This window comes from Xiphophorus hellerii, chromosome 24 (genome assembly GCF_003331165.1).
Source record: "Xiphophorus hellerii strain 12219 chromosome 24, Xiphophorus_hellerii-4.1, whole genome shotgun sequence".
NCBI classification, from domain to species: domain Eukaryota; kingdom Metazoa; phylum Chordata; class Actinopteri; order Cyprinodontiformes; family Poeciliidae; genus Xiphophorus; species Xiphophorus hellerii.
The window spans coordinates 11,442,569-11,468,669 of record NC_045695.1 but is presented as its reverse complement, the minus strand read 5'-3'; the positions used below and the strand labels follow the sequence as shown (position 1 = coordinate 11,468,669).

The following is a 26,101-nucleotide window of genomic DNA, read 5'->3' as shown; positions in this document are numbered from 1 at the left end:
TTGTATTCAGTCCCTTGGAGTCAGCTAAAATCATTTGGGGTGCGTCTCTACCAGCTTTGAACATCAACTCTGGATGGACAGGGTCTGTGAAGAAGCTCAGCCACAGATCCTCAACTGTACTTTGACTAGGCCATTATCCATGAAGCTTTCTTTTCAACTCCTCTGGGATTTGGGGTCATAGTTCAGGTATTTTTTGAGCTTTAGAGGTGCTAATCAGCTGCTATCAGTTGTAAAAACAAACAAAAAACACATTTAACACCTTCCTTTATCTTCATAAGTTCCTACACAACATCCCCAAACAAACCTCTCATAATAACCCAGACATTTTAATTTCAGTAGCTTTATTTTACAAAAGAGGCAACAACATATTATCCTGATTACAGCTGGGAAACACCAGGAAGCTTTGTTTTCATTTTAGATATTTAATCCATCAAAAGCCACAAAGCTGAACTTTAAATTTTACAAGGAAAAGATGAAAATACTAATTATGCCTTCATCATAGGTCATTTTTTCCTTTTCACAATGCTTACTTAAACATATACAAGCCTGAAATATTTATTTTTAACAAAAATAAAGTTTTTTCAAGTTAACATGGATTCCCTCTATGTGGAAAAAAATGCAACATTAGTTAAATTATTAGCTTATATTGTTACCAGACACATAACATGTTTTCATTAATGTCAGGATTTAAATACAGATGTCAGTAAAGGTTAACTATAGAACATAAGAGCAGATACACGTTCATGTTTAGGCATTTTAGAAACATGGCTGATTTCAAGTACTTTCTAGGTGGGAAATGCTCCCACCTGCTGGCCAATGTTGGTACTGAATTTTCCCTTTCCCTTTAGTCTGAAGCTGACTTCTGCTTCAAAAAAATCAAATATGTTCAGTTTATTTCAGCAATGATCCCCAGAACCGACTAAGTGCAACTAAAACATAGCAACAAACTTTATTGAAAACAGTGCTTGCCTCTATTTAAGGCCTCATATTCATAAAAACACACAAAACACAAAAACTTGAAGGAAAACAGATCCCTCCCACAACCCATTACTCCTTCCCTATTTTTAAAATTTTGTCTATTTTGGTTTTAGCCTTGCTTTAACCTTTCCCCACCTGCCTGCTGACAGATGCATGCTGGGACATGTAGGCAATGTTGCTTTTCATGCAGATGCTTTTGCCACACCACACGGACGGAAAAGTTAAGGTATATTAACAGTAAAAATAAACCCATGACTGGTATGTTTACAGGCATAGCTGGACTACAGGATTAGCCTGGCAGTTTCATGCTATGCTTTAAGTCTTCTAGCTAGCGCCTAAGTAATAAAAGCAAGTAGGATCGCTCCTCCACCGACACCAGAGGCTCGTCTTTCTAGAAGCGGACATAATCACCATTTACGGGGTTATAGACTGGGATGACATTGTTTTACAGTTTTTCTTGCTGATTAGAGTACAAGCCCTTGGAACAGCAAGACTCTGGATGCTCAGTTGTTCAATCAGTCACCACTTTCCCTCATTATCCAACAAAACAAACGTTCTTTCTTTCACAACATTTTCCTTGTTCTTTCTTATCGACTTCCACAAACCCTCAGACACTTACAAGTTTACTTTACCTCCTCCCCCACAGGATTCCTGCGACTTTACTGGAAAAGTTTCGTACGTTTCTAGGCTCAACTTTCGAAAGTTTACCTTAATTTTAAAACATAAACACACTAATGTTCACCACTGATTTACAGAAAATACTTCTATGAAAGCTGGAAAAAATCAAGAAAGAGAAATACATTCAGAAGACACACAAAAGGAATGCAGAATATGGGGAAGACAGGAAAAAAGGAGGCTACAGATACAAGGAGGGAAAAAGGATACAGAAATAAAAAAATAATTATGCAGAAAGGAGGAAATGAAAAGGAAGCATTCAGTAAAAAGGAGAAAGAACCTTTAGATATTAGGATTGGGAATAAAGTCTGGTCTGCAAAAAAAAAAGTTTCCAAACTGTTCTTTTCCTCAAATTATCCTGACCTGGGAAGATGCCGAGATCAAATTCCTGACCTTTTCCTGACTAGGAAAGAATCCTGCTTCCAGTTGCACCTGAACATCCAGAGTCTCACGAGAACTACTGAAATGCAAACCCTACACAAGAGTCAAGCTAAGGCCAAGCGTCATGTCGGATGGGTACATTTAGAAAACTCAGCATTACTAAAAACAGTTGAGTTCAATTGTGCTTTTAACTGAAGTCATGAAAAGGAGGGACTGTTCTTCCTGCTGATTCCCTGACACCTCTCTCCAAAAGGCAGAAAGGAAAGAGTTTAAGTGGAGGTGTTAGCGATTTGTGGCTCCTTCCTTTAGTGTTTTGAACTTCTTGGAGGGTGCGAGATGGAGGCAAGATGCCGGCGTCGTTCTTTAAGGTTTCCCCATAGTGGTGGGGGGATAGCCAGGGAGGTTGGATGAGGAGGATGTCCGGTTGACTTACTACCTGCTCTGGCGCCAATCATCGCTGGGAGACTCTGATTGCGCCGCAGGCCGTCCATCAGGCTTCCACCACCTGCCGACACAAACGTGGCGGACTCTTGGTGCGGCACTGGCGTGTCAGACTCTGAACTGTGCAGCACCTTAGTGAACCCCAAACGACAAAGTCTTTCTACCAGACTAACACTGACTAGATTGGCCTTGTTTCTGCCTGGCTTAGAACAAGAGGAGAGGCTGGGAGTTTCCTGGGAAGGGCTGGGCAGGTCAGGATGTGGGGCTCGGCCCAGGTTCAACCCGTACACATCTTGGAGAAAAAGCTCTGCAGGCCGCGAGGCTAGAAAATTGTCAGACGGATGTTGGCGAGGCTCCGTAGGCACGAGCGAGGGAGTGGGAGAGTGGGAGGGGGAGTTGGGCGGTGTGCTTGGCATGATTCGCAACAGGGGTTGCCGTGGAGCAGATCTGGGCAATGGAGAGGGTACATCAGTGGAAACTTGTGCAGAAATACCTCTCTCTAGGACCAGTTTGGCCAGGCCGCAGGGGGGAGCTGGAGGGCGTCGAGGCGGGAAGGAGTCACCCAAACTCAGCCTGCAGGGAGTTACCGGAGTACTGGGACCCGTTCTCATGGAGCTGGGCGTGTTGGCCGAAAGGGACGACTGAGAGCTAGAAAACACAAAGAAGTCAAGAAAATTACTTTGAATTTAGAGTTATCTCAACTACTCTCTCAAAACAGCGCTTCCAAATCTGATGTTTTAACTTATTTTCTTTGTCATACTCTGCAGTTGGCTTACCTTGGTGTGACCTGCGTGATGTCAGTAGGGTGGAGAATACGACAGGTTGTGAAGGTGTAGGTAGAGAAGGTGGAGCTCTGACTCTTTCCTGGGTTTTGGACTAAACACAAAACAAAGCTCATGAAAAAACCTCACAGTGATGGTGTCACATTAAAGTATTAACATTTTAAGAAAAACTGTACCACAAGAAGAAGTTGTTGAGGTGGAAACTCTACTTTGTGATTGGACAGCTGTTGCAGAAGCTCCTGGAATGGGAAGAGCCAATTGGTTGGATTTCTCTGTGACGTGATTGGATTTCAAACAGAGGTCCGAAGGGACAAAGGAGGAAGTGGAAGACGCTCCAGGTGATGTTGATCGGATCGAGGAGGGAGGCGCATTGGTGCAAGGTGCAACAGAACGGTTTCTGTCCTCGGGTGTAGATGAACAGCGTACGTTAAAGGTTATCCCGCATTCCTCCTCTTCCTCATCCAGCTCCTCTTTACCCTTTTCAGCTGTTCCTTTCTCAAGGGCAGCAATCTCTCTGTGCTTCTCAGCCTCTTCGTCTTCCTCCATGTCTGACAGCCGGAACATGGCATCCTGAGCCAGAGGTCGGAAACCCTTCGTCACAACCCCAGGGTGTGGATCTAAGATGGTGGCCAGGTGAGGCTGGGCAAGCTGCTGCCAGTGATGAAGAGTCAGGGAGCCTAAAGACAAACAATGTGATCTAAATTTGGAAAGGGGAGTGCATATTGGAGCAGAAACCAAACAAGGAAGGATTTATCTGCAGAGCCACACAGTTTCAGGAACAATCAGAGTTTCCTTGAGTAGACTGGTGAATATGGATTTCCTATTGATTTTGGAAAAACCTAAAAATCTCTTGGTGCAGATGCTACCCACCATATTTGACTGAACCCATGAAGAAAACCTGCCATTCCAAGAAGGCCTGTAAAAAATATACCAAAGACAACTGTAACGCTATCAAAGGTGAGTAAAGCCCCCAACAATGTTGTTTGGAAATTTGCAAAAATGTTACATTTTATATTTAGTCATTATGGCATTTTGTGTATAGAATTTTAAGTTTGGAAAAAAGCTCTAACATTACACAAAAAATAAGTTAAGTGTAGGGAATACTTTTCTATTTTGCAGAAGACTGAACGGCTCACAAGCTAATATTACAATGCTAACTTTTGACTTTTAGCTGAAAGAGTTAATCAAAAATATTGTATAGTTAAAATGTCTGAACCAACACCTATTAATCACATGGCAACTGCTTTAAATACCAGTTTCCTTAATTGGGATTAATGCTTGCTCATATTAGCAAATGCACTAGCACTAGCTAGTTAGCATAATCAAGCTAATGTAATTCAGATCATTTTAAACTAATTTAAATAAATTATCTAATTATCTAAACACTTTCTCCAATAAAAATAGAAACATTTAAAATTTAAAGAAATTTTAAAAAGCAATTTGTAAATGAGATTACAAGCTAATGTAAAAGAATTAAAAACAAGCCTTCTATTGAAATTAAAATGATCCTTTTTTAGATAGTAAATCTAACTAAAACTAGCTTAAAACTTAAAAATAAATATCTAAAACTGTGTCACTGTCTCTATTTCACTTCATCTCATGTTAGTGGTACGTGAATTTTCTAGTGATGTTTCTGTTGCAGTGGAAACATTACCTTCCATTGGTTTGACGATTTGAAGCTTCTCCGGCAGGAAGGTTTTGAAAACAGTGGAGCCGACTGTGAGATCGGAGAGGTTGGAAAAGGAGGAGAGCACGCTGCCCATCGGGGAGCTGCAGCTGCTGCCCTCTACGCCGGCTTCTGCCCCGGTCTGATTCTGCAGCTTCTTCTCACGCTCCGCCTGGAAGAACTGATGCTCAGACAGGAAGTTTTGCCGCCTTAAAGAGAGTCGATGGAGAGCTTTGGTGAGGTCATTTCCTCCTGGTAGTCCTGGCTTTCCCATTCGTACCTCGTCCCTGCAAACAAGATATACATCAAGACTTAAAGACTTAAAATATGTCATTATATCTTGACTGTAGGTCAGATACAGGTTTCTTACTCTTGTGCTGACTGGAAAGGTTGGGCAGTCATTACTAGAGAACTCTGTCCAGAACCGGGGATAGGCGGGGTGGCCAAAGCAGCGCGAGACGCTGAGGCGTTGACCGAGCGGACTGTTTGGAAGACTCTCTTTTGAGAAATTCTATTAAAATAAATAGAGTAAAAATAAGTTTTGTTTCTGATTTGTAAATGTCAAGTATATACAGATGACATTGATACAAGTAATCTTTTTAACCCTGTGCACGGTCTGGCAGGGTTCCACTGCACTTTTCCAAGTTTCTTTTGTTGTTGTGTGTGATTTCGGGAACTGACTGTCTGACCGTGACATCTGCTGCACTCCTCCTGAGCATCACACTAAAACCGCAGGACCGTTTAAAAACCAAACACTGCTTCACTTCAGCATTTTTTATTTTTCAAGAAAAAAACACATAATTCTTTAAAACAAATCTTCAAAATATAAAATAGCTAATTTCTATATCTTCCTGGCACAAACCAGTCACTGTATGTTGGCATTTGAATCATTTTGTTTCGGTACATTTAGTGCAAGACCTTCAATCTCTCTAAATCAGAACCATTGTTTTTTTTCTAGAAACGTTACAGAGCAGAGCACATTTCTAATATATGCAGAAGACACTGTTACATACATTTTATTTCTTAAAGCTTAAAATGCTTCAAATAAAGAGTTGAAAGTATAATAAATATTCAGAAAGGCAATGCTGGAACAAACAGTCAGATTTACCTTTGGTCTTGAAAGGCGGTTTCCTCATCGATACTCAGCTCTCTCCTCATTGAACCCTCGATCTCTGCTGCCAACGATTCCTGTGTGGGATAAGATTTCCTAAATAGACCAACTAAAATCATTTTTACACGTATAAAAATATCTGATTTGGAAGTCGTTTCCTTACCATGGGGTAGAGGCCGTATGAAAGATGTCGTCGCATCCCGGAGGAGGGACTGCTTCTACTGCGCAGCTCTCTGATCTCGTCCTGCGACTCATGGAGCATTTCCACACACTCTGCGTTCCTCTCTGCCAGCTCATTCAGCTGCCAGAGCGCAAATACAGGATTAACTTAAAAAGTTAAAATATTTGAAACAATAATGCGAACACAAAGTCGGATATGTACCTCTGCTGTTAGCTGTCTCTGAGCATCTTTGGAGGCCTGGAGGTGGATCCTTAGCTCTTCTTTCTCCAGAGCCAGCTTTAGAGAACCAACAGAGAGCAAGTCCTTACTGCAGTTTTTGGTCGTTATGTGGATTAGGCTTCTAAAATCCAGGCGTTCTCACCTCCTTCACTCTGTGTTGCAGCTCTACAATCTGAGAAAGCAGCTGAGCGATTTCCTCCTGGTGTCTGAGCAGCTCTTCGTTCTTCTGGGACAGTTCGTCCGTTAGACACACCATCTGACTGTTGGACTCGCCTGTGAGGAGGAAGACGCATCAGTAGGAGGTACAGCTACCACTGTGTCTGAAACAATCTACATTACAAACACAAATTTCACTATAATAGATCAACGCCGACTCACGTAGTTCTTTGACGCAGTCGCTGACCAGCTGCTGCTCCTTCTCTTCGTACGTCATGGTGTCTTTCTTCAGCTGACTTGCCTGGAAGAAAAATACTGTCTTTTGGAACAAATCTACTATTTTTATTCATTTAATTCCTTAATTTCCACCTTGGGAGCTCTGTACCTCAGACCTCAGTGCCTGGTTCTCCTCCTCCACCTCCTGCAGCTTGTTCTGCAGCTGCTCCAGCTGGCTGAGCGCGGCAGCGGCCCCCCCCAGCAGCTGTGGCTGCTGCTGCGGGGTCGACATGGCAGCGTCTTGCTCCCCCTCCTCCGAGGCGCTGGCCACAATCCGGAGCAGTTCATCCTTCTTGTTTAGCTCATGCTGCAGCTGGTGAACCTGGAATGTAGAAAATCTTGTAATTTAACGGGACAAATTTAGTAAAATATTTGACTATCATACATGCAGCTTGATACTGCCACCACCATGCATCAACATGGGAATTGTATTCTGAGAAAGATTTAGGTTTGTTCTGTCCTTTGTGGCTTAAAGGTTTAATTTTCATCTCAAAAAAGCCTTTTGGGAAACTTGAAACTTAAACTATGTTGCGGTCATTTGAGATTTATGTGGCTTCTAAATGTAATATGAGGTTAAAAACAAACTGTTTTAAAGGCTTTAAAACAGACAAAGGCTCTTTATCTCTGTCTGGCATCATGCATCTTGTGCCTTCAATCTCATTTAGTTCCTTTACGGCGTAAATGTGGAGACTCATTCTCTAAACGTTACGATTTTAAGTGCCATAATTTGTAATGAGTTACCTGGTCCACTGCTTGTGCCAGCTGCTCCTCCACAACGTCGTTTCGTTCCTGCAGCAGGTGATTTCTCTGCAGAAGGGACTGACCAATCCGAGCCGCAAGCTCCAGATCTCTGTCTCGCTATTCAATAAGAACGCAGGAGGTTACTACGGTTACCAGCTGACATATGTTTGCCATCCAGGGATATCTACCTCAGCCAAAAGATGGGTGACGACTTCGATGTCATTGTAGGTTTTGGTCATCTGCTCAACTCGATCGGCACTAAGGACTGAGCCAGAAAAGTTTTTTTAAAAATCACCTTGAGCTAGCTTACACGTTATCTAGCATGCACATGCAACCAAAACTTACACTCATGCACCTCAAAATAAAACCAGTTTCACTCCAAACTACAGGAAATGGCTAGCAGGCTACTTTCTGTTTACCAAAAGGTTCTGTCTACTCGCAACACACCCAAATAAAAGACACGCCAAACATATCTAATTATATTTCCTACTGTTCTCTACAGGCAGAAGGCAAAAAAAGGCTCCAAATGAAGGAAAAGTGAAGCCACTCTCACAACAATGTTAAATGTAGAAAGTTTCAGAGTAACAGGAGGCAGGAAGGGAGAGAGGGATACCTTTGGAGAGGCTCTGAGAGCCGGGATGGGAGTAAGGAGAGGGCTCCAAAGCAAAATAAGCTAGAGAGAGAAGGGAGAAAAGACGGTACAGTTTAAGAAGAACGCAGTGCTTTGCATAAGTATTCAACACATTACAACTATGAACTTTAATGTATTTTAATCAGGATTTGACAGATTTTTAATTAGAATTTATACTCAAATAAGAGTATATAAGTATTTAGTAAAAAGTCTTTTGAAGTACTGAGTGGCTGACCAAATTATCAATCATTTAATATTTCAAAATTACACAATCAGATGGACCAAAATATAAAGTGGTAATTTTGGTATTTTAAGGATGAAAATTACAATAATTCATGTAAGTAACAAAATCAGGCAAAATAAATTTTCTCCAAATCAATTATAAACTTTAACAAAAACTGCAGGTGTGTGTCTGGTGAATTTTTGGTTAGAACATGTTTGTTTTTTATTCAGTGGGTAGAAAATCCAGAAATTTTACTCAAGTAGAAGTAGAGATACTTCATAATAAAATCACTCAAGTAAACAACGCAGTAAAAATACTCCAAAAAGTTATCTATGATAGGCCGAATAAATTTATTAAAAATGACAATCTTGCCCAAATTTTTGTATTATTTTCAAACACTTCCATTACCGCTGTCAGATTCATTTTATGACAGTCTGGACAAACTATTTAATCAATTTATTTGGAGTAATAGAAAAGCAAGACTCCGCTTAAAACTACTCTATCTGCCCTATGAAAGAGGTGGACTTCAAGTCCCTAATCTCAGATGGTATTATATGGCCGCCCAACTAACATCAGCTACCCATTACTTTTGCCCGACGACACCTCCAGCCTGGGTAGATATTGAACAGCAATCTGTTCCAGACTTCCCCTTAAATACCTTTCTATATTCTTCGGACTTAAAGACATTAAAAAAGACCACAAAAAAACCCTTTTTAAAAAATACGATTACAAACTGGTATGCAGCACACAAATATGTAGGTGAGCGTCCAGAGCTATCACAATTTACCCCAATCTGGGGTAATGAAAGGTTCATCCCAGGAAAAAATGATGGAGGATTTAAACTATGGAAAACCAAAGGCATTCAGAAAATTAAAGATCTGTATGTTGATGGCAAGTTACTTACTTTTGATCAGCTATGTAAGAAGTATTTAATACCCCCAAAACATTTTTTTAAATACTTGCAATTGAAAAACTTTATGTCATCAAAACTGAAACAAATAGTTGACATTCCACCCTTAACAAAAATAGAAGAGGTGTGTGTTGGAGACTCAAAAGGGAAAGGTTTTCTCTCTGTGTTCTATAATTTGTTAATGCTTTCCTCTAGGGACTCAGCAATAGATAAGTTGGACGCTTGGAGAAGAGATACTTTCGAAGATATAGATGAGGAAGACTGGAATCAGGCCTGTTTAAAAGCACAAAAACAAACGATAAACACACGATTTAAACTTTTGCAATATAAATGGCTTATGAGAACCTATATAACACCAGTTAAGCTTCATCATATGTCCAGTGATATTCCAGATACTTGCACTAAATGTTTGTTTGAAAAAGGAACTCTTCTCCATTGTTTGTGGGAATGTCTTAAAATTCAGAAGTTTTGGAAGGATGTTATTGGGTGTCTATCTGAATTGTTTAAGGTGAAAGTCCCATTAGAGGTTAAAATCTGTGTACTAGGAATATACCCAGTGGAATTTAAACAATCACAGAGGAAAACTAAATTGATAGACTATGGACTTCTTCAAGCCAGAAGATCTATAGCATTATGCTGGAGAGGCATGGATGCACCCTCCCTGGGACTCTGGAAGAAGGAAATTGCAAATTCGCTCGGACTGGAAAAGCTAACATACATCGCCAAGGGTAAACAACGGGACTTTGAGACTCTCTGGGAGCCATATATGAAGATCATAGGGACTGAAGGTGGAACTTATTAATGGCTGTCTTGTCTACAGTTTCTATTCATATATTGTTCTGTTATTTTTCTTTCTTTTTTCTCTAAGTTAATCTAAAAGATTTTTGATATTTTTGGAACCAAACAAATGCAGGTTTGAAGGGTGAGTGTGGGAGTGAATGCAAGAGTGTATAAGTACATGTTATAATGTTAAGTTTGTTGTGTGTAAATTTGTTATGTCAAAAAAGAGAAAATTCAATAAAAAAAAAAAAATACTCCAAAAAGTTTTTTTTTCAAAAAGGTACTCAAGTAAATGTAACTAGTTACTCCCCAACTCTAGGGTTTGATGTGACAGCCAAAGTAGTGCAAAATTGCGACAAACAGGAAAATAGTTTATGAACCGGAAGACGTTTGACTTGCAGTTTGTCGCAGGTCATGTAAGAAAACAACAAAAACATGGACAAAATCTAAACTTTTGTATCACTGGCACACGGTGGTGGCAGCATGATGTTGCTGGACGGAAAACGGGTGGGAGTTAACAACAACACTTGCAGCTATAACTGCATGTTCAGTTTTATTTCTGAACATAGAGAGCAGACGTTTTCCTTCCACTAAACCTTTCCCGGTTCATCAAATAAAAGTTCAAGAGATCTAGGACTTCTGCAAAGCACTGTTGAATCAACCTGCCTGTTTTTAAAAGGAGAATTGGGCAGAAAGAAGAAACTAACGAGAAGAAATGAAGCGTGAAAGCAGAAGCTTTAATAAACCACGTTAGTGTTCTGGAGCTCTGAGGTTCTACTCATTAGTCCGATCTGCTGTTAGCACCTGAGTGGGAGTCAGCGGCGCTGCACAAAACGCTTCCCCAGCTCCACCTGTTTAAAGAGACGCAGCAGCTTCACACTCCAACAATGCTGGACTTGAGCACTATAATAATTTCCTTTGATTTAAAGTGCAAACATAACCGTATATTAGCAGTTTTAGCTAAAGGATAATAGAAAGTAACGATTAAGAACAAAGTGGGACAGCAGATCAGCTCTCCTATCCTTCATAATAAAAGCAGATTAAATCAGATGAGAGCGTCGTTCGGTAATCCGAGCCCCTCGACGACCTCTGGGTCGGACCGGCTGAAAATAACCTCGAAAGATGGCCGCAGTAAAAAAAAGATATGTGCTCACACATATCTTTTTACCTCGTGGCTGTAGCATGTCGCTGTGGTCAAGGCGATGCACATCCATGGTCCGGTTTTGATTATGTTTAATCTCGTGTTTACTTCATAAGTTCCTGTGAATAAAGATGGCTGGACTCTGGCCACAATGAATTGCGTAACTGAACAGCTTCTTACTTAACGATCTGCGTCGTTTTGACATTTATGAGTTTCACACAGTACAACGGTCGATGTCTGATTGGACCTTTGGTTCCAATAAACTAACTAGAATGTAGAGAAAAGTGGAAATGGCAGTATAAATCATTATCAGGCCGTAAAATGGGGTCAAATTATGGTTTGTTTTGAAAGAGGGCTGAACTTTTCCCTACAGATGTTGTTTGGGTGAACCGATTGCAGTTTTCTGGCTGATCACCGATCTTTAAAAGCCTGACCTACCAATCTCGATTTCTTTTTTTTTTATCTGAAATGTTTCCCTTGATCTCAGCAGAAAAAAATGGGACAGTAGCAAATTTTCAGACCAGATAAGATCAGTTTCAGTTTAAAAATGACAGAAAATCAGGGTTGATTCATCAGTGACAGCTTGCTTTAACTCAAACTGATCTTCCTACTTTCGTTTTTAAATTTTGCCACAGATTCTTAAATGGATTTATGACTAGACTTTGACTACGCCAGTCTAACATACTTTCAGTCCGAATCATCAAACCAGAGAACCTACTTCCAACTTTTGCTCTTGGCAAAAGGACACTAGTAAAGACAAATTTGTGAATATTTTAATAAGGCTGTGTATTTAGCTAATTAGAAACTATGCTTTCTAAATATAGTTCATAAGTCGTTTCCTTAGTGTCTGTTCGTTGATAGCACACCGGACCTTGTTTAAGAGCTATTAGTAGTCGGAACAAGCTGTAATAAAAACTCTACTCTTAAAAACGTCTTCAGTTCTGACTTCCTTTTCTGTATTTTTGCAATTTTTATTCACTGGTTTTATTGCCAACTGTATTTTAAAGCAGTTTTGATCCAGAATGTGCAGTTGTTGCATTTGTGAAAAAAACAAGAAGTTGTCTCTTTGACTGGTAACTCACTTCCTGCATACCACCACTTGTTTGATTGGACAGTAAACAAAGCTTGAGATTTACCCTACTTCCTTTCTCATGAGCAAACAATTTCCATGCAGCTCTCTCCCTGACCTTGCTGACAAATTGGACACACACAAGGAAACAGCAGCATGCTAACGGCTCACCTTCCACAGCGACAGCATCGTACACCTCCTCATTTTGGACGTTTAAACCCGGCATTATCCGTGTTTCTTCCCTACTGTCCTACTTTCACCCTAGCTCCCCCCAGTAAGACTCTGTCTCGTGACTCTGGCCTCTGTGTGTCCCTCTGGTGAGGTCAGTGCATTCCTCTTTAGTTCACACACACACACACACACACACACACTGGTTAGAAGAAAAGCCGGATGCAGTCTTACTCATGTAGCGCAGAGTCTCTTCGGCCAGCATTGGTGAGATGGAGCTGATCTGTGTGGGGGTTTCGTCTGGAGAGCAGCTGGGGGAAACCACCCAGTCCTGACTGTCGGACAGGTAGAGTGAGCCGGACCCGGCCGAACACGAGCCCAGGGAGCTGGAGGTGTAGTGCCTCCCACTGCTACCCAGTCCTTCATCTGGAAACCAGGAACACATCCTGATCAAGTTTCCAATATCAAACTCTACTCAGAATTACAAAATACAACCGCACGGCATTCTGGGAAACATAGGCATAAGAAAAGCTTTAGTCGCTTTCACGGTTAGCTAAGCAAGGTTGAATCAGCTAAGTCACTCTCTCTTCGGTTACCTAGCGACAACCTGTTGAGTAACTGGAGCAGCAGCAGTTTTAAGTTTTACCTCTTCGCTGTTTAATTGTGGATTTCAGATATTTAAAACAAAAAAACTAATCAACAATTAGCGATATCAACTGATATGAAACTTATATCGTAATACGTTTTTCAAACGTGTTTGTATATCGATATGAGCACATATTTCTGGAGTGAAACTTGTGTTTTATTTCGCCTCAGAAGCAACAAATCACACCACTCTTCAGTTTAAACCAACAACATTACCCATAATGCAGTTCCTTTAGATGTATAGGACTCTGCTGTTAGATTAGATGTATGTTAGATGAATTGTATTGCTCACCATGTCTCCACATTTTCGTCAAATTACAGCAGTGACACACAGTACCATTACAACCGTGATTTTGTAGTGCTGCCATGTTACCATAGCGACCTACTGTGGGAAAACCAAACACTGGCTCTAAAGCAGACATTTTGCATTTGTCATTGCCTTTGTACAGTTTCTGTTTACCTAATTAAACTGGTGTAACCTAAATTAAGTCTCTAACACCTAACAGGCCATAATTCTTTCACAAAAAGAAGAAGCTCTAGCTTTTGTAGAGCAACAGGAAGTACATTTGTGTTGTCGTTATGCAGTTTAAGTGAATCAGTGTGTGTGTGTGTGTGCTCTCTTGGGTCTGGAACTGTACTAGTCAATGACCTTCCACTTGAGCAAATATGTGGTTTACTGGGACACGAGCTAACAATAGCATCTGGCCCAGAGACTCAGCATACTGCACTGAGGGGAGGCGGGGCAGAAACATATTTTATACCCACCAATCTGAGGTCAGAAACATTACAATATGCTCTGTACAAAGATTTTATTCTCTCTCACATGTACGTAAGTCAAATCAAGCAAAAATAATTTGAGTTATAAACAAAAAAAAAACTGCATCGTCAGATTCCTGACCTGTCTCCGTGCTCGACTCCTTCTTCTCCACCGCCCGGGGTTTCACTTCAAACATGTCCTCTTCTCTGGGTGGGAGTGAGGGGCCCCCCTCCCAAAAAACACAAAGCTGGACAAGACAGGGAGGCAGCTACTGCCGTGACATCACATCCTGGTGCTGAGCTGATGGGCCGTGACCTCATGAACACCTTTACCTGCAACAGAGTGAACAATCCGGGATTACACAGCGGCTTCAAGACATTCTGACCTACAGATTAGGGGAAGACATTTTTGGAAAAAGTCAGGAGAAATTAGTGCCACAGCTTCATAACCAACTGTAAAAAAAATGTATCCAAACTAAAACAAAACAACAAATAAGATGAATTATGAAGTAAACAAAATTGTCCTTCAAGAAAAGGGATAGTTGAGACCAAAACACCAAACTGATTATTTTTGTCACCCAGTTTTTGGTAGAAAAACAGAGAAAAGAGAAAAACAGTAAATCATAAAAATGTAAATCATTGGGCTCAGTTTAATTTAATTTTATAGTGACATGCCTGTGCATCTTTGTAGGTTCTGAGTAGCAGGAATCAGGCCATGGGAAGGACAAGAGTCCTGATTACACAACAGTAAAGCTGAAACAGCTGGGATCATAAAAGAGATTAAGGCAGATGTTTCGCACACAACCTTACAGTCTGGAAATTTTTATCCAGAAATTGTTGAGATTTGAATCGCACCTTGCAGCAGTCCTTTGCACCAATTTGTCATTAGTGTCCGAGTAAATAGATTCAGGATCCATTATGTTCCTACTCGCCATAGCTCTTCAAATACATGCTTCCTGTTTCCGTGATTTAAAAAGCCGGGACCGAGCGCCTGTGAGTCATGCCTCGACTGAGGCTGACACAGACCGCTACGCCAACACCGCTCTCTTCATAATGTTTATGAAACCCAAAGAAATTAAAACCTTAATGTCGGTTCCCAACCACAAACGGACACAAAAATGACCTGCTACTTACCAGAGGCGACATTACTGAGACCGTAAAACCACAGCCAGCGACTCAAGTCCCAGCTGCTTACCTCAGCTTTTCACATCCCATCACATCTAATCTGCATTCACCGGACGATCCAATAGCAAGTGACACAGAGCCGACACAGCAGTGGAAGATGGCAACACGTCAATAATGAAGTACAAACTGAGGTTAAAGCGGTCATCGGGAACTCCAGCAACAACGAGCGTGGGATTTACAATGGGTACGACACAGTGATGAAGCTGGACTTAATTACACAAAGGTGGGCAACTCCCTGGAGCCCCAGCTAATAACCCCCTAGCTTAATACTGTTATAACTAATTAATCATTTACATCACTGTGGAGGGATTCTGGCCCTTTCTTCTTTGTACAATTGTTGTAACTTGGCCACGTTTATCAAATTTCAACCATGAATTACCTGTTTAAGGACGTACACTTTGACTAGATTGGTTGGTTATTTAGTGCTTTGGATTATGGTCCTATTGAATAACACAAGCAAGCTTGAGTTTAATGTCCCAAACTTATGCTCAGATATCAGATGTTCTCTGGAAATTTTCACATATTTTTGTTTGACTAACCTTAACTGGGGCAAGTGAGGCCTACAGTGTTTGGGATGTTGTTCTGGGTTCTTTTGTGACTTTCTGGATGAGTCATGGATGGACTCTTGGAGTAATTTTGGTTGGATGGCCAGTCTTGTGAAGGTTCACCACTGCTCTATGCTTTCTTTAGTTGGGGATAATGGCTCTAATACTAGCAATGTGTTTCGTATTTTAGATCCTTCAGCCTACTTCATGTTGTCTGATGGGTTCCATTACAGTAATTTACAGTTATAAATCTGATCTTGGTGCAGCACACTAAAATTAACTCTGCTTTCTAAAATAAACTTAGTTGATTTTAGATCACTGGTGACTTAACAAAGGGATTAATAATTTGAAAGTTGTATTTACTTTAGCAAAGTTGTTTTTGCTCCTGTAGTTAATTAACATTGTTAAAGTCAAGATCTAGTTATATTATGAAACAACAATGAGCTACAAACAGGTGGTGTTGCTAAATTTGGAGTGAAAAAAGGGAAGTCGGGGCCCCATTACAGGACCCCACTATGACTAAATCCGCCTCTGGAAACAACTACTTTGATTTATCATCCGTTTGTAATATATGATTATTTCCAAACAACTATTTTATGCTGAGAGATACAGAATGTTAAAAAATGTTAGCAATATATTCATGCAAATGCTTCTACTTTAAAATGAAAGCCTTTATTTTGTCAGTTGGACCCGTCTATAGAAATGCGCTCACTAATACATATGTTTAGATATCTAACAGAGTATGCCATTATTTCCACAATAACCAAAATAGGCAACAGTGGGATGAAAACAGTATGAAGCGCTTCCCGTTAGCCTCGCGCTATTCTGTCTCGTGCGCTTCGATGACAGCTTCTAACCGTTGCGTCAGCGAGCAGCTCCTCCGCGAGCTCAAAAAAAAGAGATTATTACAGCCTGATTTATGTTTACAGCAGCAGTTCAGTCATGATCGAACTCACCCGGTGTCAATAAACTTCCACTGCATGAGGTATTCCAACGGTACGGGCTCAGAGATCCGTTTAACGAAGCATCTAACAATGGAGAAGAAGGATGACGATGAAGTTGGCCTGCGATTCGTCGCTCCGTAAATAAAGGGCCATTCCGCCGCATTTACCACTTCTGTCTTTGCTGTAAGAGCATTGGTATTTTTGCCATAGGACCAAAAAATTTCATGTTCAAGCAAAATACTCAGACGGCTACCAAATAAAATTTTCCCCACACTCTTATAACAATATGTATATTTTTCTTTTTACCTGTTCAACAAACTCATATTTTAATGAAAAAAAGCAAAGTAGTCTGACTTCTGTAGAAAAGAAATCTGTAAAATCAGTAGATATGAAACATAAGGCTTTCTAACTCCCGTTACAAATTAAGAGAAAAAATGTGGCACTTTTTGATTTGTTTATTATATTTATTTAAATTTTGAGTGTGTATGACCATGCTGCTTTAGACAAACTAAACCTGGACAGATTTTTTTCTCTGTGAATGATGGACTGTATAAATGAAAGTTTTGTTTACAGTTTAAAATTTAAAAGAATGATTTTGTTAGCTGTTCTTTTCCCTTTGTCTGCAGCCATATTTAGAAGCCATAACTATTAATAATGTTAAATATCAAGCTAGTAATTTGTGAATCCTTTAGTTAATATGTTAAAACTTAAAATATGTGATTTCAAGGCCCAATTTGATTAGAAATTTAACATGTTTTTAGCTAGGTGGAGTTATTAAATGCAGCGGAATAACCCTTTTGTTTTGAACCAAACAGAAACATACGAATCGGACGCTAACTTCCTCCCTGTCAGGAGGAAAAGAGAAGGCGTTTCACAGCAGCCATCATCATCATCATCTAATGGCGACGGCCAAAGCCAATCACGCCTCAATCAAGCGCCGGAGATCAGTGTCAAATTAAAAGTCTCTCCAAAGGAAGATGTCGTTTTGTTATTGTCCAACATTTATGTAAATATTAGGTTTTTATGTAGCGCTATTCTAATCTGGAGAAGGAATAGCGCAGGATGGAGCGTATAAAAGACACGTCGTGCGGGGTGACCGACGTCCCTTTGTGTCTTTAAGTTGTTTATGTCGACGCGCTATCGGGAGGTGAAGGTAAGCAGATTGCTTTGGTTTTCTTACCTCAGACAATTTAAAGTAAAGGAGAAAACTATAAGAAAAGTAACCTGTGTTAGTTCAGTGCAGCAACTGTTTACACAGATATCTGCAACAACTACAACTCCCAGTCTGGTTACTGGCATAAATATGCAAACTGGCTATATTAATTGATCTTTTGAGTCATGAAGTGAATGTTTAATATTACATTTCTGCAAACACAACCATTATCGTGGACTAAAACACAGCCTTTCAGCACAGTATTTAAATAAAACTTGCTTTAACTTGGTAAGTGACTTAAGAGATGCATCGAATAATTACAAATGTCCTATATAATTAATTTACTATATCAAGGATTTGTTAAATACATCAATTTAAATGTGGAAATCCTTCATTAAGCTTTGAAATCATTAAGTTAGCTTTTTGCTGCCCAGATTTATTGACTGTTCCACGGTAATTTACATAAAAATACACTATTAATTACATTATTGATTATTTCCTGGTCTTTTTACTTGTGAAATTCCCTTTTAGTTGAAGTGAAAAATCTGGAATCTCATTACTTTTTTAAATGGGAAGGAAATAAATCACCCTTCACACAGCTCTTTTAGCAGATTACTAGGGATTTATGTATATTAACATAATTTAATGTTGCTTTTCAACACTGTATTTCCAGTTTTATTTAATAAATCATGCATAATTAAGTAACAAGTTATTGCACATTAAATTGTGGCACTCTGTTTTCCAGGAATCCGTCTCAGATCCCCACCAATCATGGACGTCTGCTGGTGATTTGAGTTTCCTTGGAGCTAAAGATCAGCTGATGTAGCCAGGTAAGCTCCAGCAGGCTGACGGATCCGGCCTGCTGCTCATCCTGGAGTTTCCTCCGTGTGTCTCATGCTTCGCCGCCGCGCCTCATCCTGCTGTCTCCCTCTGTCACCATCGGACCCCTGCAGCTCTTGAACGAATGAATGAAAAAGTCGGTCACTTCACCATCGCCAAAAGGACTCCATGTCTTTCTTGGTAAGACCAACAAGCAGCATGGATTTCTTTTCCCGTCGTGCGTTTCTACTGTGACTTAGCAAAATTAGAAATTCAGGAGATTAAATGATAGAAAAACAACTGATTTCAGCATAATTGTAGTAGAATATCAATGAACTTTAAAGTCACATGAACATTTAACACTTGAACTAGAAGACATTTTAAATGAAAAATAAATAAACTAAACAACAAATACAATTAATTATGGAGTCACTGTAAACAAAATAGATTTTTTTGTGATAGACCTACTTACTGCTTTCAAAATGTGATTTTTCTGTTATTAAATGTATAACACTGTAATAATATAATAAAATGTTGTTTATTTGATGGTTTCTAAGGGTGTTGTAAGGAGTTTATTTTCATTCTGATACCTAAAAAGTGAGCTGTATGGTGTTAGCGCTGAATTGTTTAATGGTTCATCTATTCACACGTTCATCGACTCGCTCTGCTTTAGTCACATGACGTCATCCGGGTCCCTTTCCCTTTCTCATATCACATTTTCACCCATGGATGCGTTGGGTGTACCATGTTTCCTGATGCTCGCTCGCTCGCTCTTTGTTTCCTCCTCGTCCTCTTCCTCCTGTATGGGCATGTCTCACCACTGCTCCTCCACCCTCCTCCCCAGGACTGTTCCTGCATATCCCACTCTCAGGTCCAGCCCATGGACATAGAGGAGCGCTATGAAGACACCAGCCACCAGTTTCGGGTCAGTAGCTGACATGCTGTCATCATCAGCTTAGAGATTAAAACGCTTAAAACCTCACAAAAGTATTCACTCCCCTCAAACTTGAATACTTTTTCAAGATATCAAGCTGGAAGCACACCCTTCCCTTCACATTATCCTCTACATTCCTAATGCAGTAGTTCATGATTAATATTTATTATTAACTACTTAATAATAATAATAATAAATCATGTGCTGCTGAGGCCATGTTCCTGTGGTGATGTAATGCAGAGGGGAAGTTTCCTCTTTGCTTCCTGCATCATCAAAACCTGCAAGCATCCCCCTGCACTGCTTCACTCTGCTGCTTTTTGTGTTACAGCGCCACCTGCTGGGAGCAGGGAAACGATCTAACATTAAGACTCGAGCATTTTACTAGAGGATAAATGTCCCATATTGATAATATTGATATTTTAAAACCATTTTTAAGAAATATATAGATAATAATACACTTAATATGTATTTGACATCAAAGTCCAGTTGCACATGTTGTCTTTCTCTCTTGTCTGATATTATTGTGATGTTTTAATTTTATGTAGTTTTGTAACTTTAAATTAAAAAAGATAATAAATAAAATACATAAGCGCTTTGAGTGGTCAAAAATGACTGGAAAAGCGCTATATAAGTTCAGTCCATTTACCATTTTACATATGAAACATAATGCCAGCACGCCCTCTCAAAGGCTGATGAATTTTAATTTAGTAGAGAACACTTCATACTGGTGCAGCAAGATATTTTAAATATCCCAAATGAAACATGAAAACATAAATAAATCAAAAGGAAATTAAAACTAAACACAGCCGAAACCATAAAAAGCACTAGGAAGTCTCTATAAACAAAATATTTCATCAACATGAAAATTTATTATGCGATAAACTGCAAACCTTAAACTCAACAATTATTTTGATTTTAGTTTTTAATTAGTGGTTTACTTTGGAGATGCGGTTTATTCTTAAATTTAACAGAATAATCAAACAAATGGATGATTTTTCTGTCACATGTACGCTCAGTTTTTGCCTTGGATGCCCTGCAGAGCTGCGACGGTTCCGAATACACCCTGCAAGGCCCGGCCGGCGGCGATGACATCACGGGGCTGTCGCCCGAACCGGCCCATTACCAGCTGCTGAACGAGCTGGGTGAGGCCACCCAAACAATATAATACAAGTCCTTAACTGTGACTTAAAGGGATGATGGAGAGATTTCACCTTGTATCGCAGGTAAGGGGTTCAATAACCTGAGCCAGGTGAGCATGGCGCGACACATTCCGACCGGCCAACTGGTGGCCGTCAAGCAAACCAACCTGGACGAATGCACCGAGGAGGAACTGCTGCAGCTCATGGTAAACTCATATCTGGCATCTAGAGACTTTTTCTTTCTTTATCTTCAAAACCAGAATGTGATCTTGTTCAATATGTGTAACAATCTTTGTAAATCTCAAACAGAGTTGCAGTACCAACGTCTGTCATTTCAGCTGATTTTAGGGATCAAATTATGAGGTTGGGTGTTTTTTTTTAACATGACCTTAATCCTCATAAAGAGCCAACATTCAGCTCAGTTCACAACAGAACTACAAACCAAACTAACACTTGTACTCAGAAACATGCTGGGAAAATGAATAATTCTTAAAAACCTGGTGCTACAACAGTCATTTTGTGATGTGTTTCAGTTCTTCACGGCTGATCTAGTCTTCTAGTTCTTGTTTTCAGAGATTAGCATTATGAACCATCAATTCAGAACTTATTCAGCTTTGATAGTTTCCAAGTTCCTGAAGCCTGAAACAAATGTTTAGAAGTCGTGCTGAGATTATTGTACAATTATATTTTATAAAACCAATATAAACTGTAATATATAAATATAGAATATAACCCTATCTGCATGTGCTTTTTTTTTTATCTGCCTTCTCCTATTTGCAAAAAATCTAAAACTTATCTGCTAATGCACAATTCGGAGGTGTGTGCGCTAGACTTTGCATATTCTGGGTCTAACACCACTAAGAAGAGGATCCTAACTAGTAGAAGAAAAAACTTCACTGTTAGAATCTAAAACTTTTAGCAAAATTCTACTGTGTTGCACATTTTTGTTTCATTAGTTAAATGTATGAATTATGATATTTTGTAACGTAATGGATTAATTAATAACCAAAACAAATTGCTTTTTTATTTTTTTACTTTTGTTTTCTTAATGTTTCAGATCATTAAACTAATTTCAACTTGAGTGAATATTTCTAGGAGAAATCTAAACTAACTTAATCACTTGTGAAATTGTAAAATAACCGATCAACAATAATCAATGTCAGGAGCCACATCCACACCAAATTTTTGCCACAATGTAAAATTAAGAAATGATTTAAATAGAACCTGATTGACAACATGAAGTAGGCAAAATGATGACATTTTCACATCAACCCACGGTTGTTTAAACTGCTTTCCCTTCTTCTCTCTTAAATTAAATAACCTCTTGGCATCCTCTCCCTACATAATAAAGTGTTTAATACCCGGCATGAATGTATTTTCATGTTAGTTCATGTCTTCCACCGCAGAACGAGGTTCTTCTCTCCCGGCTCTTCCGTCACTCCAACCTGCTGACGTCCCGCCTGGTGTTCTGCTCGTCCTGCCAGCTGTGGGTGCTGACGCCCCTCATGGCCTACGGTTAGCCGCAACGCTCTCCCTTTCACAGCCCGATGGTTTTATCTCCCATCAAAGCTCCATGCATACCTAAGCGGTTTAAATAATTTAGGAGTTCAGATTATGCTCCGTTTTTCCCTGCAGGCTCTGCAGATGCCTTACTTACGTTTTTCCCCGATGGAATGAGTGAATCCCTGATCGCCTACCTGCTGCACGGCGTCCTGAAAGCGCTGGATTACCTGCATCGGATGGGCTACGTTCACCGGTCAGTGGACCAGAAGCACGTCGTTTTTGTTAATGTTTGTAAATGTCTCCATGTCTTGGTGTTGTCCGGTCAGCGGGGTGAAGGCCAGTCACATCCTGCTGTCAGAGGAGGGCCGGGTCTACCTGTCGGGCCTGCACAGCGTTTACAGCATGATGCGTGACGGGAAGAGGATGAGGGCCGTGTTCGACATGCCGCACCACAGTCCGGCGCTGCTGCCCTGGCTCAGCCCAGAGCTGCTGCGGCAGGTCAGGACTCATCCTGTAAAGATATTCACACTCCTTTAATGTTATACATTTTATTATGGGAAAACCACTGATTCCAGTGTCTTACTGGATTTCAGTGGGGCAGACTTTGACTGGACTGTGTAGACTAGTAAAGGCGGCTGAATAATTGCAACTATGTTTTACGAAGCTTTCAGAAAACGACACAAAAGATAAAAAATCTGCCATTTATAAATCAGAATGCATCGATTTCCTTATTTTTTAACATAAAACCGATATTATTTTAAATAAGATTGGAATATGCATTTATTTTTTTCTTCATAGTGCAAGAAAACCTTAAAGTCAGTTTGTATTATTTGTAGTTGTATATCTTTAAAATGTTTTTTAATCAAATAAGTTTTGAACATTGAAGGTGTATTGTGACCTTCTAATGCCTGACAGTTTCAGTTATTTACAGCTGTGGAAAAAATTAAGAGGCCACGTGAAATGATCAGTTTATCTGATTTTACTTTTTATAGGTTTATGTTTGAGTAAAATTAACGTTGTTCTTTTATTGTATGAACTACTGACAACATGTCTCTGAAATCCCAAGCAAAAATGTAGCATTTATTTGCAGAGAAATGAGTAATGGTCAAAATAACGAAAAAGATGCAGTGCTTCCATACGTTAAACAAGTTCATATCCATTTAGAAACAACAATAGTAATGTTTTAACTCAGGAAGAGTCCAGAGGTTTTCTTTGGGGTTCAGTGTACTTAGTAGTCTCTTCAATTTTTCCAGAGATGTATATAAAATAAATCAGAATTAAAGATCAAACATGAATTGGTGCACTCCTATTTGCAACATAGAGAAATAATTCCCCAATTATTCCTGTAAGTTTCAGTTTTATGTTGAGCAGTCCTGTTTCCCTGTGGTTTTGTCCTCAGTAGGACCTGCATGGTTACGGCGTGAAGTCAGACATCTACAGTTTGGGAATCGTAGCCTGTGAGCTGGTGAGTGGCAGGGTTCCCTTCCAGGACATGCCACCCACTCAGGTAACCACTTCCCTCCTGAACCGTGGGTGTGTTTAAGCCTGCCGCCATTAAACCGTCTGACCGTCTCAATCAGATGCTGCTTCAGAAGCTGCGCGGCTCCCACTGCTGCCTGCTGGACGTGGCTCCCTTCCCGCTGGGCGAGCTGGGCGGCTTGAAGGTTTCCCGCTCCGGGGTGGACTCCGGCATCGGGGAGAGCGTGGCCACCGGGAGCCTGATGCACAGCGCCACCGCGCCGCCCACCGACCGGCCGCAGAGCCCGGGACCCAAAAACCACTCTGCGACGCTGCACAGCCTGGTTCAGCTGTGCCTGCAGCAGCAGCCGGAGCGCAGGTCGTTACCGAGGCGGCTGCTACGTTACATTTAATTAAACACGACGGCAAAAATTATAACAAAACGTTTCCTTTTATAGGCCGTCGGCTTCTGAACTGTTGAGCCACGCCTTCTTCAAGCAGGTATGATGTCCTAAATACTTGGATCAGGGTTGGGATGCATTTACTTGAGTAACGTTTTTGATAAAATGTACTCTTACTGCGCTGTATTTTTTACTTTTACTTGAGTAATTTAATTATAAAGTATTGGCTTTTCTTACTTGAATAAGGTTTCTGGATTTTCTACCCACTGAATGAAAAAGAAACATGTTTCAACCAAAAACACACCTGCAGTTTTTGTTACTTTCATAATGTTTTTGTTGAAAGACACTGATTTGGAAACATTTTATTTTCCCTGATTTTATTATTTTTAGTTACTTATATGAATTATTGTCAATTTCATCCTTAAAATACCAACATTTCCACTTAGCTTTATATTTTGGTCCATCTGATGATGTAATTTTTAAATATTAATGATTGATAATTTGATCAGTTACTTGAGTAGACTTTTTATCAAATACCTTTTTACTCTTACTTTAGTAATTTCTTCGATAGCTACTTTTTATTTTTACTTGAGTACAATATTTTTATCACCTCTGACTACAATTCCCTGAAACTTAAATAGTTTCATAAATTTTCACTGGGGATTTATTTTGTTTTTTTCCTTCTTCTTTTATTTGACTTAAAGCTGCAGTACCTAACTTTCCTAAAATAAATGTTTTTATATATTTGTTTCTCTGTTAAAACAATGTAATAATATCAGAGAAATAATCTGTGAAAAGATTGTTTTACATTGAAAGAAATTGTTCTGGAAAAAAGTTAAAATGCCAAAATTTCCACATAACTATATGTTGGTCTGTCTGATGATGTAATTCTTCAAAGTCAAGATTTAAATCATGCATAAGAACTATTTTTGTATTCTGAAGCATAGAAGTGGTGGTGTTGTGTGTATTGGTTATTAAACAAAATAAAAATCTTAATAAGTAAATTTTCTGTCATGTAAGTATCAACTTTTACTCAAGCATTAAACTCTTGTCAGTAAAACAATATGGTGGTTAATTTTTTACCTAAAATGATTTTTTTCTGGCTGTATTAGCGTCAGACATTTTCCTGCTTTGTTCCAGGTGAAGAGGCACACCAGAGACTCTTTCCTCAGCTTGATGTACCCAGCAGTGCCCCTCTCCTGTCCTGAGGACCGGCCCGTGTCCAGCCCACCGGGCCCCACGTGTCCCACTCCACCATCAGCCACCGCCGAGCCTCCAGAGGCGGCGTGGGACTTCTCCGACTAGCAACCCAAATACAGACAATCAAAGAAAAGCAAGGCCATGCTCTACTGTGCTTTTTTAATTTGTATTATTAATATTAACCCAACAGTCTGAGCATTTTTATATAATTTTGTCATTTGTTTTTCTTTTTTATCTGTTTGTCTGTTGGATAGATTTTGGCGTGAGCCAACTGTGAAAGTGCTGGACTACAGAAGCTGCTCAAATATATAAATCTTTAGTAATTATATCTTTAAAATGAGTCAGCACACTAATAATCGTGACACATTCTGTAAAGAAAGGGCCACTGCTACATGTTTATTGTAGATTCATGTGTTCCAGCTGTGAATATGAAGTATTAAGGTACATAAAACAACAGGTTTCTTATTGTATTGAAAGAGAAAACAGTGTTTTTATTAAGTCATTCTGAACACAATTAGAGCCAGCCTTGTAATCCTCTTTCTGCTGTATGTTCTTGTGTGGAAAATTTACAACATGGGTGTTTAAATGTGCTCTAAAAAGGCACAAAAGCAATAAATGTGCTGTATCTAGTGCTAACCTAATGTAGCGGTTAGGAATCATTAGTCTTCCCTGTCCTGATCTACATAAAATGTTCCTATTGTGCTCTTCAACCACTTATCCAGCAATGCCTTTGTTTTTAATAGGATCTGGTGAATTCTTTGTAACTGTGATTAAGCGTGCTGTGTATGAGAACTGTGAGTTACAGTACATATCAAACATGGTAGCTGTATAAGCCTTACTTGTATTAATGGTACAATATCGATATATATGTTTTTATTCCCATGCTTGCT

General features: G+C 39.7%; 2 protein-coding genes across 13 annotated transcripts; one reads left to right on the top strand and one right to left on the bottom strand.

Annotated features, from left to right (window-relative positions):
• Positions 1-324: 324 nt before the first annotated feature.
• Positions 325-16,727, bottom strand: trak2 (trafficking protein, kinesin binding 2). Of its 7 annotated transcripts, none has more exons than XM_032556801.1 (17): positions 16,617-16,727; positions 14,073-14,263; positions 12,764-12,955; positions 8,221-8,280; positions 7,796-7,872; positions 7,608-7,724; positions 6,976-7,188; positions 6,813-6,891; positions 6,577-6,707; positions 6,417-6,491; positions 6,198-6,335; positions 6,032-6,111; positions 5,294-5,434; positions 4,912-5,210; positions 3,434-3,934; positions 3,252-3,351; positions 325-3,123 (listed from the first exon to the last, which is right to left on the bottom strand). In XM_032556801.1, exons 2-17 carry the CDS (start codon positions 14,125-14,127, stop codon positions 2,340-2,342), a joined length of 3,042 nt encoding a protein of 1,013 aa, XP_032412692.1. In that variant the 5' UTR covers positions 14,128-14,263; positions 16,617-16,727; the 3' UTR covers positions 325-2,339. The 7 variants fall into 7 exon arrangements, with proteins under 7 accessions (XP_032412692.1, XP_032412693.1, XP_032412694.1 ...); XM_032556802.1 differs by having other exon boundaries at positions 3,467-3,934; XM_032556803.1 differs by lacking the exon at positions 8,221-8,280.
• On the top strand, positions 6,625-26,093 carry stradb (STE20 related adaptor beta). 6 transcript variants are annotated; one of them, XM_032556813.1, is made up of 13 exons: positions 6,625-6,736; positions 18,503-18,587; positions 18,711-18,777; positions 19,421-19,501; positions 20,550-20,652; positions 20,734-20,855; positions 22,056-22,164; positions 22,285-22,405; positions 22,479-22,650; positions 23,555-23,659; positions 23,733-23,989; positions 24,069-24,111; positions 25,152-26,093. In XM_032556813.1, exons 3-13 carry the CDS (start codon positions 18,766-18,768, stop codon positions 25,314-25,316), a joined length of 1,290 nt encoding a protein of 429 aa, XP_032412704.1. In that variant the 5' UTR covers positions 6,625-6,736; positions 18,503-18,587; positions 18,711-18,765; the 3' UTR covers positions 25,317-26,093. The 6 variants fall into 6 exon arrangements, with proteins under 6 accessions (XP_032412704.1, XP_032412705.1, XP_032412702.1 ...); XM_032556811.1 differs by lacking the exon at positions 6,625-6,736 and adding an exon at positions 17,509-17,757; XM_032556814.1 differs by having other exon boundaries at positions 18,503-18,777.
• The last annotated feature ends 8 nt before the right edge of the window (positions 26,094-26,101 follow it).

What these genes read in the sequence shown, in the direction of transcription:
- trak2 (XM_032556801.1), bottom strand. Translation starts at nt 14,127, where the DNA reads ATGTTTGAAGTGAAACCCCGGGCGGTGGAGAAGAAGGAGTCGAGCACG. An exon ending in TCACCCATCTTTTGGCTGAG is followed by an intron (nt 7,725 to 7,795) that starts GTAGATATCCCT and finishes CTTATTGAATAG; the next exon opens with CGAGACAGAGATCTGGAGCT. An exon ending in AATCGTCAAACCAATGGAAG is followed by an intron (nt 3,935 to 4,911) that starts GTAATGTTTCCA and finishes GTTTGTCTTTAG; the next exon opens with GCTCCCTGACTCTTCATCAC.
- stradb (XM_032556813.1), top strand. An exon ending in AGGACATGCCACCCACTCAG is followed by an intron (nt 23,660 to 23,732) that starts GTAACCACTTCC and finishes CGTCTCAATCAG; the next exon opens with ATGCTGCTTCAGAAGCTGCG. An exon ending in CAGCAGCAGCCGGAGCGCAG is followed by an intron (nt 23,990 to 24,068) that starts GTCGTTACCGAG and finishes TTCCTTTTATAG; the next exon opens with GCCGTCGGCTTCTGAACTGT.